The sequence below is a fragment of the Hyla sarda genome, chromosome 8, assembly GCF_029499605.1.
Source record: "Hyla sarda isolate aHylSar1 chromosome 8, aHylSar1.hap1, whole genome shotgun sequence".
Lineage (NCBI taxonomy): Eukaryota > Metazoa > Chordata > Amphibia > Anura > Hylidae > Hyla > Hyla sarda.
In genome coordinates, this window is record NC_079196.1 from 184,785,864 (window position 1) to 184,799,351 (window position 13,488).

The 13,488-nt window shown below is 43.6% G+C and overlaps 1 protein-coding gene across 7 annotated transcripts in view; it reads right to left on the reverse strand.

The window, feature by feature from the left end:
- LITAF (lipopolysaccharide induced TNF factor) overlaps nucleotides 1-13,488 on the reverse strand; it is a 130,323-nt gene that overhangs the window by 32,899 nt on the left and 83,936 nt on the right. Inside the window, exon 1 of one of the 7 annotated variants that reach the window (XM_056534325.1) lies at nucleotides 12,914-12,936. The exons of 3 other annotated variants lie outside the window; for them this stretch is intronic. Coding sequence is in view for 1 of the 4 variants with exons in the window: in XM_056534321.1 (XP_056390296.1) it covers nucleotides 7,576-7,599 (24 nt within the window). In the remaining 3 variants the exon portion in view is untranslated. Of the gene's footprint in view, nucleotides 1-1,598; nucleotides 1,620-7,575; nucleotides 7,615-9,256; nucleotides 9,359-12,913; nucleotides 12,937-13,488 lie in introns of those variants that run through there. 3 more of the 7 variants (XM_056534323.1, XM_056534321.1, XM_056534326.1) reach the window with 3 other exon arrangements.

Genomic DNA, 13,488 nt, shown 5'->3' on the forward strand with positions numbered 1-13,488 from the left:
GTAGAACAAAGATAGAAAAATGTCCGCACTCACCATGCCATTTCAAGTGATTCGCTTTATTGGATTCTTCAGATTTCCATTAAAAAGCATAAGACAAAAACACCCGAGTGCAGGGAGCGGGAGCAGCTCCAGGCAAGGAGACTAGGAGCGGCTGTCAGGAACAACAGCACTGTTTCGCGTTATTCCCGCATCTTCCGGTTCCAACATGGCATCACCTTGTGAAAGGACAGAATCTGCAACAAATAAACGAATGCCGGGTGCTGCAGGGAGATTGCGGGGGGTGTCCCAGTGGCAGGCCCCCGCGTTCAGACATCTTACCCCTTATCCTTTGGCTAGGGGCAGAGTACCCCTTAGGCTAGGATTCCACTTTATTTTTCTGGCAGTTTTTGGATATCTGCCACTGCAGTTTTTGAGCCAAAGTCAGAAGTGGATCCATAAGGGAGGAGAAGTATAAGTCCTTGCTTTATATGTCCTATTCCTTATGGATCCACTTCTGACTTACACTTACACTGAACAATGCTATAGCATAGCAGTGATCAGTGAAATCTGCGCTTGATTGCTCAAACCTGGAGCAATCAAATGCCGATCAGACAGCGTGGAGCGAGGTAAGGCACCTCCCGCTGTCCTCTAAGCTGTTCCCAAACTGCGATGCTGAGCTAACCAGCATTGATTTCTCCCGTTCTCGACGCCGCGATCAACTTTGATTTCGGCGTCTAAAGGGTTAATACCAGTCATCAGCCCGATCGGTGATCCGCTGCAGCAGGGTTCCACTGATTTTAATGGTATTCTGCTGCACTGTGCACACTGCAGAATTTCCACAACAGATGTTTCTGCAGCAGAAATCCCAATTAGCAGTCCGCAGAAAGAATAGTCATGTCTATTCTTTATGCAGATTCTGCTCAGACATGCATTATCTATGGAGACGTAAAAAGAACAGACTTTTGTTCCTGCAGATTCCGCCCGGAGCATTTTTAAGCAGCCATAGTGCCGGCATGTTCTGTTGGCATTCGCTGTATGCTGAAAGTCCGTCCATAAATTTTCCGGACGGACATTCCACTGTGTGAACATGGCATCACCTGGTGAACGGGCAGAATCTGCAACAAATAAACGAACGTCGGGTGCTGCAGGGAGATTGCAGGGGGTGTCCCAGTGGCAGGCCCCCCGCGTTCAGACATCTTACCCCTTATCCTTTGGCTAGGGGCGGAGTACCCCTTAGGCTAGGATTCCACTTTATTTTTTTTGTCAGTTTTTGGATATCTGCCACTGCAGTTTTTGAGCCAAAGTCAGAAGTGGATCCATAAGGGAGGAGAAGTACAAGTTCTTCCTTTATATGTCCTATTCCTTATGGATCCACTTCTGACTTTGGCTCAAAAACTGCAGTGGCAGTTTTCCAAAAACTGCCAGAAAAAAAAACAAGTGGAATCCTAGCCTTAAGGATCTGACATAATTTATTCATCACTTTTTGTACAGTCATCCTGATCCTTATCCTCAAACAAAGGAACCTTCTCAAGAAAAACATCATGGGTAACAGCGATTCTAATATTAACCATGGGTAGAATATTAGTTGATGTGGTTAGGAATGAAGTACGATATCTCACATTATGTACAGATTGCTCCTTTGTCCATAAAGATCAAGAAGGCACCAGTGGTATCAAAACCAGTGCAGAGGAAAAGCTGACCCGTTGCCCATAGCAACCAATCAGATCGCTTTTCAAAAATAAAAGTGCTCTGATTGGTTGCTATGGGAAACTTTTCCTCTGAACAGGTTTTGATAAATCTCCCCCACAGGCCACACTGCGGAATTTCAGCGGCAGACAATACCGCCGCTGAAACTGTTCCGCGCAAAGAAAGAACATATTCATTCTTTGTGCGGATTCCGCGAGCACTGCATAGCCGTCAATGGTGACGGCTTAGTGCCCCGCGGCCCTAGCATCAAAGTATTTTCGGCGGCGGCCGCCAGATGGAATCTCCATTCGCTGAATTCAGCAAGTGGAGATTCCGCAGTGCGAACACACCCATAGGCTAGAATTCCACTGAGATTTTTGCCCTGCGATTTTTTTTGCTTAAAAACTGCCAGTTTTTCCCTGCTTTTTTGTGTTTTTTCTGGCGTTTGTGTTTTTACCTTTGTGTGGAATTTGCGTTTTTTTGGCCCCTTTGGTGTTTTTTTTTTTTTTTTTACAAAATGGTTGGGTACCAAAAAAAAAAAAAAAAAAGGTAAATGTTTATTTTTTATGACAACATTTTTATAAAATGTTTTATAAAGTATGTGTTTAACTTTTATTTTAAACATTTTTTATGTAGTACTACTACTCCCAGCATGGAACACACTGTTCCATGATGGGAGTAGTAGTACCTGTACTATAGACATATCGCTCCGACACCCGATGCAATCGTTCATAATATAGCAGAGATGCGGCTCTATACAGCGCTCGCACCTCTGCTCTATTCACATCACTGGCCGGTCATATTTTCCGCCCAGAGCTGTGATTGGCCGGATGGTTGCAGCCAATCACAGCACTAAGGAAAAGATGAATGAATGAGTGGCCGGCCCAGAGTATAGTGCAGAGCAGGGATGTGAGCGATGTATACAGCCGCTCTGCATCTCTGCTATAGACAGGACGGTCACAGCGGGTGTCAGTAGTGATACCCGCTGTGATGTGTCCTTAACTGCAGGTACTACTACTCCCAACATAGAGCACACTCTGCTCCATGCTGGGAGCTGTAGTACCTGCATTAATAGACAGATCGCAGCGAGTGTAATTTCTGACACCTGCTGCAATCTGTCTATTAATGCAGGTACTACAGCTCCCAGCATGGAGCAGAGTGTGATCTCTACTGACATCCGCTGTGATCCTCCGGTATAATGTATGGATGCGGCCGGTGCTCTCCTATGGTCCCCTGCACATCGTATATATACACATTCCAATTTCTCACAGAGAGCTGTGATTGGCTGGAACGATCTGGCCAATCACAGCTCTCTGCGGGAAATATGAACATGTGTATATATACACGTGAGTGCAGGGGACTATAGAAGAGCGGCTGACCGCGTTTATACATTATACAGGAGGATCGCAACAGGTGATCTGTCAATTAGTACAGGTACTAATACTCCCATCATGGAACAGTGTGTTCCATGCTGGGATTAGTAGTACTACCAAAAAATGTAAAAAAAAAAATACAGTGAAAAACACACACACACACACACACACACACACACACTACATTTTTATTATTGTCGGCTACATTTTTAGCGCTTTACTCGCCCACATAAATTGATCCCTGTTTAAAAATTAATAAACATTTCGTAATAAAAAAGATAAATTTCGTTAGATACTGTATCTTTTTTGTTAATTTTTTTTATGGTACCCTACGACATTTTAATAAAAAGGTATCTCCATCCTTTTTTTTGATCGCTAAAGTCCAAAAAAGAATAAAAACGGCCTGCAAAAACAAAATTTAAAACCAACATGGCGTTTTTGCTCTCCCATAGACTTCTATGGAAGGAAAACGCCACGATTTCAGGGTAAAAAACGCCAAACTAGGTTTTGTCGGGTGTTTTGAAAATCCAGCCTCTGAGCCCGAAATTGCTGAAAAACACCAAAAGGATTAAAAAAAACTGCCAAACTGAAAAACGCCAAGTGAATCTGGCATTTAGCAGTTTTCTATTGACTTGCAGCTAACATCTGGACGTGGCGTTTTTTCAATGAATTGGCGTTTTTGCAAAAAAAAAACTCAGTGTAATTCCAGCCTCAAGCTGCTATTAGATGTCAAAGGATAAAACCGCAGCACCAATAAAAAGGTGACCTGGTGGTTATTTAGAGGTTAAAATCCATACAAAGAGCAAAACCTGTGAGTAGGAAAACTGCACTGCAAACCGAGAAATCCCAGCAGTCAATAAATAAGTTGTGAGCCTTCCTGAAGTTCTGTGGAAATGCCTCAGATCTGTCTCAGCATTGTATGACAGGATATTGCAAGATACAGGAGCCTGTTACACCACTTTGAGAGAGTCTTTTTGTTTTTAGTGACCAAGCACAAAGAACATCTATACCCTCCACACCAAACAGAAAGGAACGAGAGAATCAGACACCAGCTGCAAATGTCTAGTGGGCACATCCAGTGGGTAGATCACAGAAGTGATCTGTAGGAAACTGCCTTTAGCCCCTTAAAGGGGTACTCGGGTGGAAACTTTTTATTTTTTTTTAAATGACTTCTATTAAAAAATCTTTACCCTTCCAGTACTTTTTAGCAGCTGTATGCTACAGAGGAAATTCTTTTATTTTTCAATTTCTTTCTTGTCTTGTCCACAGTGCTCTCTGCTGACACCTCTGTCCGTGTGAGTAACTCTCCAGAGCAGCATAGGTTTTCTCCTGTTCTGGACAGTTCCTGATACGGGCATCAGGTGTCAGCAGAGAGCACTGTTGACAAGACAAAAAAGAAATTCAAAAAGAGAAGAATTTCCTCTGTAGCATTCAGCAGCTGATAAGTACTGGAAGGATTAAGATTTTTTAATAGAAGTAATTTACACATCTGTTTAACTTTCTGGCACCAGTTGATTTAAAAAAAAAAAAAAAAAAAAAGTTTTCCACCGGAGTACCCCTTAACAACACAGGACGTATATTTATGTCCTGTGCCGCCTCCTGCGATATGAAGTGGGATCGCGCCGCAATCCCGCATCATAGCGCGTCAGTCCCAGCGCTAATACCAGACATCGCTGATCGCTTCTAAAGTGAAACTATCCCGGCTAGTCAGTCGGGCTGTTCGGGACCGCCGGGGTGAAATCGCGGCGTCCTGAACAGCTTACAGGACACCGGGAGGGCCCTTACCTGCCTCCTCGGTGTCCGATCGTCGAATGACTGCTCCGTGCCAGAGATCCAGGCAGGAGCAGTCAAGCGCCGATAACACTGATGACAGGCGTGTTATTACACGCCAGTGATCTGTGCAAGAGATCAGTGTGTGCAGTGTTATAGGTCCCTATGGGACCTATAACACTGCAAAAAAAAAGTAAAAAATAAGTGTTAATAAAGGTCATTTAACCCCTTCCCTAATAAAAGTTTGAATCACCCCCATTTTCCCATAAAAACAATAAAACAGTGTAAATTAAAAAAAATAAACATATGTGGTATTGCCGCGTGCGTAAATGTCCGAACTATAAAAATATATAATTAATTAAACCGCACGGTCAATGGCGGACGCGCAAAAAAATGCAAAAGACCAAAAAAGCGTATTTTTGGTCACTTTTTATACCATTCAAAAATGAATAAAAAGTGATCAAAAAAATTGTACCGATAAAAACTTCAGATCACGGCGCAAAAAATGAGTCCTCATACCGCCCCGTACGTGGAAAAATAAAAAAGTTATAGGGGTCAGAAGATGACATTTTTAAACGTATACATTTTCCTGCATGTGGTTATGATTTTTTCCAGAAGTACGACAAAATCAAACCTATATAAGTAGGGTATCATTTTAACCGTATGGACCTACCGAATAATAAGGTGTCATTTTTACAGAAATATGCACTGCGTAGAAACGGAAGCCACCAAAAGTTACAAAATGGCGTTTTTTCTTCGATTTTGTCACACTTTTTTTCTTCGTTTCACCGTGAATTTTTGGATAAAATGACTGATGTCACTGCAAAGTAGAATTGGTGACGCAAAAAATAAGCCATAATATGGATTTTTAGGTGGAAAATTGAAAGGGTTATGATTTTTAAAAGGTAAGGAGGAAAAAACGTGCAAAAACTGAAAAACCCTGAGTCCTTAAGGGGTTAACACTATAAGGTGCTCAAAGAAGAAAACAGTTATAACGGCGGCACTACTTCGGACTACTATGGACAATACCGCTGACTAATCCGGTTCCCGGTATACAGGGTGCAGAAGGATAGATCCAAGCAGGTGTATACACATGAAGAAAAGACCGCACTCACCAATCCAGGGAACGAAGGAAGCTTTAATCTGGAAAAGGCATAGCATCCAACGTCAATGCAGGTAAGATACTAAACAGCAATGGGTCAGAATAGCGGGTGAGTGGAACACAGGTGTCAGGGTGTGTGCAAAGGGCAACGAATCGTTTCACGTCATAAGTGACGCTTCATCCGGCTGAATCATTTCACGTCATATGTGACGCTCCATCTGGCCGGGAGGCCGGATGAAGCGTCACCTATGACGTGAAACGATTCGTTGCCCTTTGCACACACCCTGACACCTGTGTTTCACTCACCCGCTATTCTGACCCATTGCTGTTTGGAATCTTACCAAACGTTGACGTTGGATGCTATGCCTTTTCCAGATTAAAGGGGTACTCCGGTGAAAACCTTTTTTCTTTTAAATCAACTGGCTCCGGAAAGTTAAACAGATTTGTAAATTACTTCTATTAAAAAATCTTAATCCTTCCTGTACTTATTAGCTGCTGAATACTACAGAGGAAATTCTTTTCTTTTTGGAATGCTCTCTGATGACATCACGAGCACAGTGCTCTCTGCTGATGTTATAATAATAATAATGATAAGTCTTTATTTATTGTTGTCCTTAGTGGGATTTGAACTCAAGGCCCCAGCGTCGCAAGGCAGCAGTGCTAACCACTAAGCCACCATGCTGCCCTTAGCATACATCTGCTATGCACGGTTGCTAAAATGGACAGAGATGTCAGCAGAGAGCACTGTGTTCGTGAAGTCATCAGTGTTCCAAAAAGAAAGGAATTTCCTCTGTAGCATTCAGCAGCTAATAAGTTCTGGAAGGATTAAGATTTTTTAATAGAAGTAATTTACAAATATGTTTAATTTTCTGGCACCAGTTGATTTAAAAGAAAAAAGGTTTTCACTGGAGCACCCCTTTAAAGCTTTCAACGTTCCAAGGATTGGTGAGTGTGGTCTTTTCTTTTTTATGTGTATATACCCTTAACACTATAAGGCTATGTTCACATTTAAGAATGTCCCTGCGGAATTCCACATAAATCTTCCGCACAGACATTTTGAAGCATCAGAGTCCCATTGATTTCAATTTGGCATTGTAATCAATTGTAAATACGGCAGAATTTCCGTGGCAGCAACATCTGCTGCAGAAATCCTGATCTTTGAGGGGTCCTACATGCCGGTGCCCAGAATATCTCTGTGGGAACATTCCACCATGTGAACATAGCCTAAGGGTATCTTCTCACACTGCTGAGTTGCTATAGCTCAGCTGTAGAAAATGTGCAGTGTTAGGCCAGGTACACATGGTGGAAAATCTTTCTAGAAAACACCAGCAGAATATGTGCAAGGACCACTTAAAAATGTGCTGCCTTCATAGATGGCATTGCATTGCCAAATGGATTCTACAGAAAGAATTGACATGTAAATTATTTTGGCAGAGACCAGAATCGAAATTTCTGCTGCCGGAACATCTGCTCCGGAAATTCCACTGTGTGAACAGTGCGGTAAAATCCTATTGAAAACAATGGGACTCTGCTGCAATGGAATTTCAGAGCAGTATCTTTCCACCAGATTCCATTGGTCGTACTGCACCAAAACAAAAACAAAAAAACAGTAACAAATACAAAGTAGGGACTCTGGCATCCCATACTAACGTCTCCAGCACGCACTCTTAACAAAGGCTGGGGTCCCATTACAAAGACCACAAGGGGTCCAAGCGGTCACACCCGCTGTGATCAAATACTTATCCTCTGTACTGACAGTCTGTTACAACGTGTATATGTAGGCATGTCTCATTCACATTTCACTTTTTAACTACATTCAGCATATGCAGCTGTAAAGCTCTGGGCACATACAGGAAACATATCCACAGACCTCTATACCATTACTTTTCTACCCTATTCATACAGGGCCGTACAGTAAATACATCCTACACCGGTAAGTAAGGTCCCACAGGTGATGCAGGCCCCTGACTATGCAGCAAGAAACACCCCAAGCTATAGCCCTGCCGGAAGACGTATGGAGTGTCAACTCTGCCTGAATTGTTTCCGTCTTCTGTACAAGACGCTTAGGTTACCGTATGTTCACACTTCGCACCATGGCCATCAATGGTGACAGATCTGTTGAAAACAGTTATAAGTCAATATGATACCTCATTTTAACATTAAGAACAGTGCAGCATGGGGCTTACAAAGACAAGAGCCCCCCGGCCCACGTTCCACGTCTCAGGCCGTAGTGAAGTCTTGTACTATGTCAGACGGCCAGAACGTCTTGATAATATGGCACAATGACACGAAACTTACTTCAGAGGGACCTGTCCCCATTTTACTCCAAAAGAAACTGACAGACATAAGAGTATATAGAGAATCCCTATTCTTCTATCAATAAATCAAGAGAACCCCTATTTACCTGTAAAAAAAAAAAAAAAAACTATTCTTCTATCATTACCTCTAGAGAACCACTATTTTATCATTATGTCTAGAGACCCTCCCTATTTACCTCTAGAGAACCGCTATTTTATCATTACCTCTAGAGAACCCCTATTTTATCTCTAGAGGGCCTCTATTCATCTTTACCTCCAGAGAACACCTACTTTTTATCTTTATCTGTAGAGAACCACTATTCTATCATTACCTCTAGAGAACCCCTATTTAGCTTTATCTCTAGAGAACCCCTATTCTTCTATCATCTCTAGAGAACCCCTATTCTTCTATCATCTCTAGAGAACCCCTATTTAGCTTTATCTCTAGAGAACCCCTATTCTTCTATCATCTCTAGAGAACCCCTATTCTTCTATCATCTCTAGAGAACCCCTATTCTTCTATCATCTCTAGAGAACCCCTATTCTTCTATCATCTCTAGAGAACCCCTATTTAGCTTTATCTCTAGAGAACCCCTATTCTTCTATCATCTCTAGAGAACCCCTATTTAGCTTTATCTCTAGAGAACCCCTATTCTTCTATCATCTCTAGAGAACCCCTATTCTTCTATCATCTCTAGAGAACCCCTATTCTTCTATCATCTCTAGAGAACCTATATCTTCTTCATTACCTCCAGGGAATCACTATTCTCTTTACCTCTAAAGAACCCCTATTCTTTCTCTTCACCAATAATGAACCCCCATTCTTCTATCATCATCTCGTAAAAACTTTTCCCAAACATGCCGCCCATAAGACACATTCCTATACCCGCATACTCCTTCCTGCACTCATATGGCAGTCCACACGAGCCCCGGAGCACACTGCACGGTACCGCTCCCCCGGCCCTGCCCCCATTACTCGAGGGAGTTTAGTAGTAAAGTCTACAAACAGAAGCACCGGCCTCCACAGACGGAGGTCAGGGGTAACTTACTTGTAGGAGCGGGACACAAGGAGGTGACGCGTGTTCTCCCTCTCCGGACCCTCCAGTACAGACCCCGGCGCACACACTACAGACTGGAACGAGCGGCGCGTCCCCGGCCCCGGTCCACGCCTAGAAGTGTGACGTCACCGCAAGGGGGCCGAGCGGAGGGAAGTTCCGGGAAAGACACCCAGAACCCGCCGCACCTCAGTCCAGGACGAGTGCTGGGGATAAGGGCCCCCCTATTGTCCAAGCTCCGAACCCCTAGTTAGTTAGACCATCCTGTGCAGGCTACGTGCACATGTATTTGGGGAAACTTGTCTTTTAGGCACGGATTCCACACAACTTTTTGTGTGTCGTTTTGTTTCTTTGGCCAGAAAAAAACACATTAAAAGGGCCCTCATTTTGCGCTCCCAAGATTTTTATGGTGTTCTTTAATAATAATAAAAAAAAAATAAAAAAAAAGTGGGGTTTAGTATAGGCGTTTTCTTTTATGACCTTTTTTTTATTTTGGTCATGTGATTCACTCATGCAACTTAAAGGGGAACTCTGGTACATAAGTACTTATCCCCCTATCCATAGGCCGTCACGTCTCCCAATGTATGTCTATGGGAGTGCCGGACATACAGCGCCCAGGGTGCAGGGCAGAAGATTGCGAGGGGTCCCAGCAGTCTTACACTTATGAGTTATCCCCAGGATCCTGTGGTTAGGGGATAAGTACTTGGGTACCAATTTGGGGGATTACCAATTAGAAATTCCGATATTTATTTATTTTTGGTAATTTTTTTGTCTCCCAAAAACACCAAGATTTCTTGAAAGAACATTACAACCAACACAAAAGGGTTAAAGGCAACCTTCTTCCTCACAATCCCTGGGAAACATTACTTCCTGTAGGGATGGAGAGGATACAATGCTAGGAAGCTCCGCCCCTCCACCCCAAAAGTTTACTTTGCCACCCATCTGGACTCCGTCCATTGGCGCGGGTGCGGCAGTCGACAGAAACAATGAGACACACACATTGTCACAAACCTCAGAGAGGAGTGCAGCGTGCAGTGGGGGGTGTGGGAGGGAGGGTTGGTGGGTAGCGGGTGAACGTGCTGTCAGGATGCTGGACCAGACTGAGTGATCACGCCTTGACTCTGTGGTGCTGTGCTCCTCTGACATGCTGAAGAATGCACATGACCCCCCATGTTACCGAATGGGGGGTGGGGTTGCTGCTGGCTGAACTGACTGTGAGCGGGTGGTTGTGACTTCAGATGCTGGCTAAATTTACTGTGGTGGGCAGAGCAATGTGAATAGCCCCTGGCTACTAAAAGGGTGCGACCAACCTCCATGCCGTCAGATAGTACGATCTGAGGCTGCGACAGACTTGTCTCCCTTGTGACACTAGATTCTGTTTGAGAGGAAGAGTCCAATATGTCTCTCGACTCGTTGATATGAGTTGGGCAAACCAGGATCTCTTGGGTCAGAATGGTATTATTGCAATTACCGAAACCTGATCCTGTTTGATCTTTCTCAACACTCTCAGGATCATGTGCACAGGAGGGAACACATAAGCTAGACTAAAGGTCCAACGGTTAGTCATGGCATCCACCGCAAAAGGATTGTCCATGGGGTACAGAGAACAGAACTTCTCGAGTTTTGTGTTGCTTCTTGTGGTCATCAGGTCCACCTCCTGAGTGCCCCACATCTTGGTCAGATGTTGAAAAACTAGCGGATCCAGCGACCATTCCCCCGGAATGACCAGGTTTCTGGACAGACAGTCTGCTACTACATTGTGAGTTCACTTTATGTGAACAGCGGACATCCTTGATACCGAGTTCTCCACTCATGAAATGATCTTGCCTACGTCCTTTCGATCTGGTACCTCCCTGCTTGTTTACATAATACACCGATACTATATTGTCGGTTCTGATCTTCACTGCCTTGTCCTTGAGGCAGGGAGCAAAGTGACGTAGAGCCAGATAGATCGCCCTCAACATTGGATGATAGGATCCTTTCTGCCAGCTTCCAAGTTGCCTGAACTGTCTTTTGAAGAATGTGTGCTCCCCAACCGATACCCGAAGCATCTGTGGTAAGGATGATCCAATCTGGCTCCTCTAATTGCACGCTGTCTTGCAGGCGTATTCACCAACCTAGGGAGCGCTGGACTGGAGATGACAAGCTCATCTTGGTGTCTAAACTGGAAAGAGATCTGTTCCAATGGCTGAGAACTTCCATCTGAAGGGGTCTTAGGTGCCATAGAGCCCATGGAACAGCCTCCATTGTAGATGACATCAGTCCTAAGACCATCAACGTTCTTATAGAGACCTGGCGAAGTCTGCGTATACACTTGACTGCTGAAAGAAGATGGCACTTCCTTTCTTGAGACAGGAATAGAGTCATCTGAATTGTATTGATGAAGTAACCAAGAAAGGATCCTCTGGTGGATGGGGACAGGTGAGATTTTTCCTGATTGACTATCCTGCCTAGACGATCCAGAAGTCCAAGAGTTATTTCTGTATGGCTCCTTAATAAGTCTTCTGACTCTGCTAATAGCAGTCAGTCGTCCAGGTATGGAATCACTCTTATTCCTTTTACCCGTAAGATAGCCATTATTGCGGAAACAACCTTCATAAAGACGAAGGGGGCTGTTGATATTTTGAATGTCAGAACTCGGAAATGTAGGTGCAAGAGTGTTCCCTGATCCCAAACTGCAATCCTTAGATTTTTCCAAAAGACTGGGGGAATGGGAATGTGAAAATAAGCGTCCTTCAGATCCAAGGGCGCTAAATAATCTCCTCTCTGAAGAACCGTCTTCACTGTACGGATAGTCTTCATTCTGAATTTTTTTCTTGACAATAAACTGGTTGAGCTACTTGAGATCTATAATCAAACTGAACTTGCCCGAAGGCTTGGGAACTAGAAAAACAGGAGAAAACACCCCCTTAATTTCAGAAGGGGTAACTGGTTCTACTGCCCTTAAAGCAAGAAGATCCAGAATAAACTCCTCCAGTATCTCTCTCCTTGGAGAAATCAACTGGGGAGAAACCAAAACTCTCTCTCCAGGGCTTTGATGGAGAGGAGGCAAGTACCCGTTTGAAATTATAGATAGAACCATGGATCCATAAGGCTCTATGGGAGGCCATAGAAAGGGCCATAGCTCTGGAAGCTAAAGTAACTTGCTGAAGAGCAGCATCCACTAAAAAATCTATAGCTAAATTGACCTTCTTAAAGCCATCAAGGATCTCATCATGCTTAACTGCTGAATCAATATTATCCTGGGTATTGGAGAGCCATCTCTTCAAAGCTTTACTAACATCATGGGTAGTGGCAGCCACAATACTAGAACCAGAGGCCGTAGAGTACGCTCTTTTTAGAGTGATCTCAATTTGTTGATCCATCGGATCTTTTAAATTAGAGCCACTCTGGGCAGGTAGTATGGTCCTCTTGGATAATTTGGACACAGCAAAATCCACCCTCGCTGGCTCTACCCAGGAGGAGGCATCATCTTCCAATACAGGATAGAGAGTACAAAATCTCTTGGCTAACACTGGAGCCTTATCTGGATTCTTGAACTCCCTATTCATAAGAGCCTTCTTAGCTTCATCCAGAGAGTACAGGAAGAAAGCATTTCCTCCTCATAAACGGGTGAAGGGTAAGTCACATCAATCACTGTAAACTCCTCACCACATAGAATTCTTCCTAGGACTCTTGGACCTGGATTGAGAAGAAACCCTCTTGTCCTCAAGCTTCTTAATAGATTCCTGAACCCAGACAACGACATCCATGATAGTTGGCTCATCAGTATCCATGGGGTTCGGCCTACAAAAGGTGACAGTTGGCATATGCATAGTCATCCGAGATAGGATTGTCACACCTACGGCAAGTAAAATGCCTGCGTTTGGAAGTGGTTTTACCACCTCCAGTATTCCCAACAGGTTCCATAAGGAATCTGAAAAAAAGGAGCGAAAAATTCTATTTAGCAAGAAGAAAAAAATACCATACAATACTTATACAATACCTAAAAGGAAAAAAAAGTGCCTACATAAGCAATATAGAATAGCGCAAAAAGCAGGGTAGGCTAAAGTGCAAGGAGAAAGAACTGGAGAAAGAAAATACACATCTTGCCAGTAAGAGGAAGAGCAAGAGAATGGCATGGGTTTAAATGAGCCAATTAGTGCCAAAACCCTGAATCCACGCCCCTGAAAAAGTAAATCTCTAAAAAAGGGGCAAAAGCAAACTAAAACCTAAAGAGAACAATA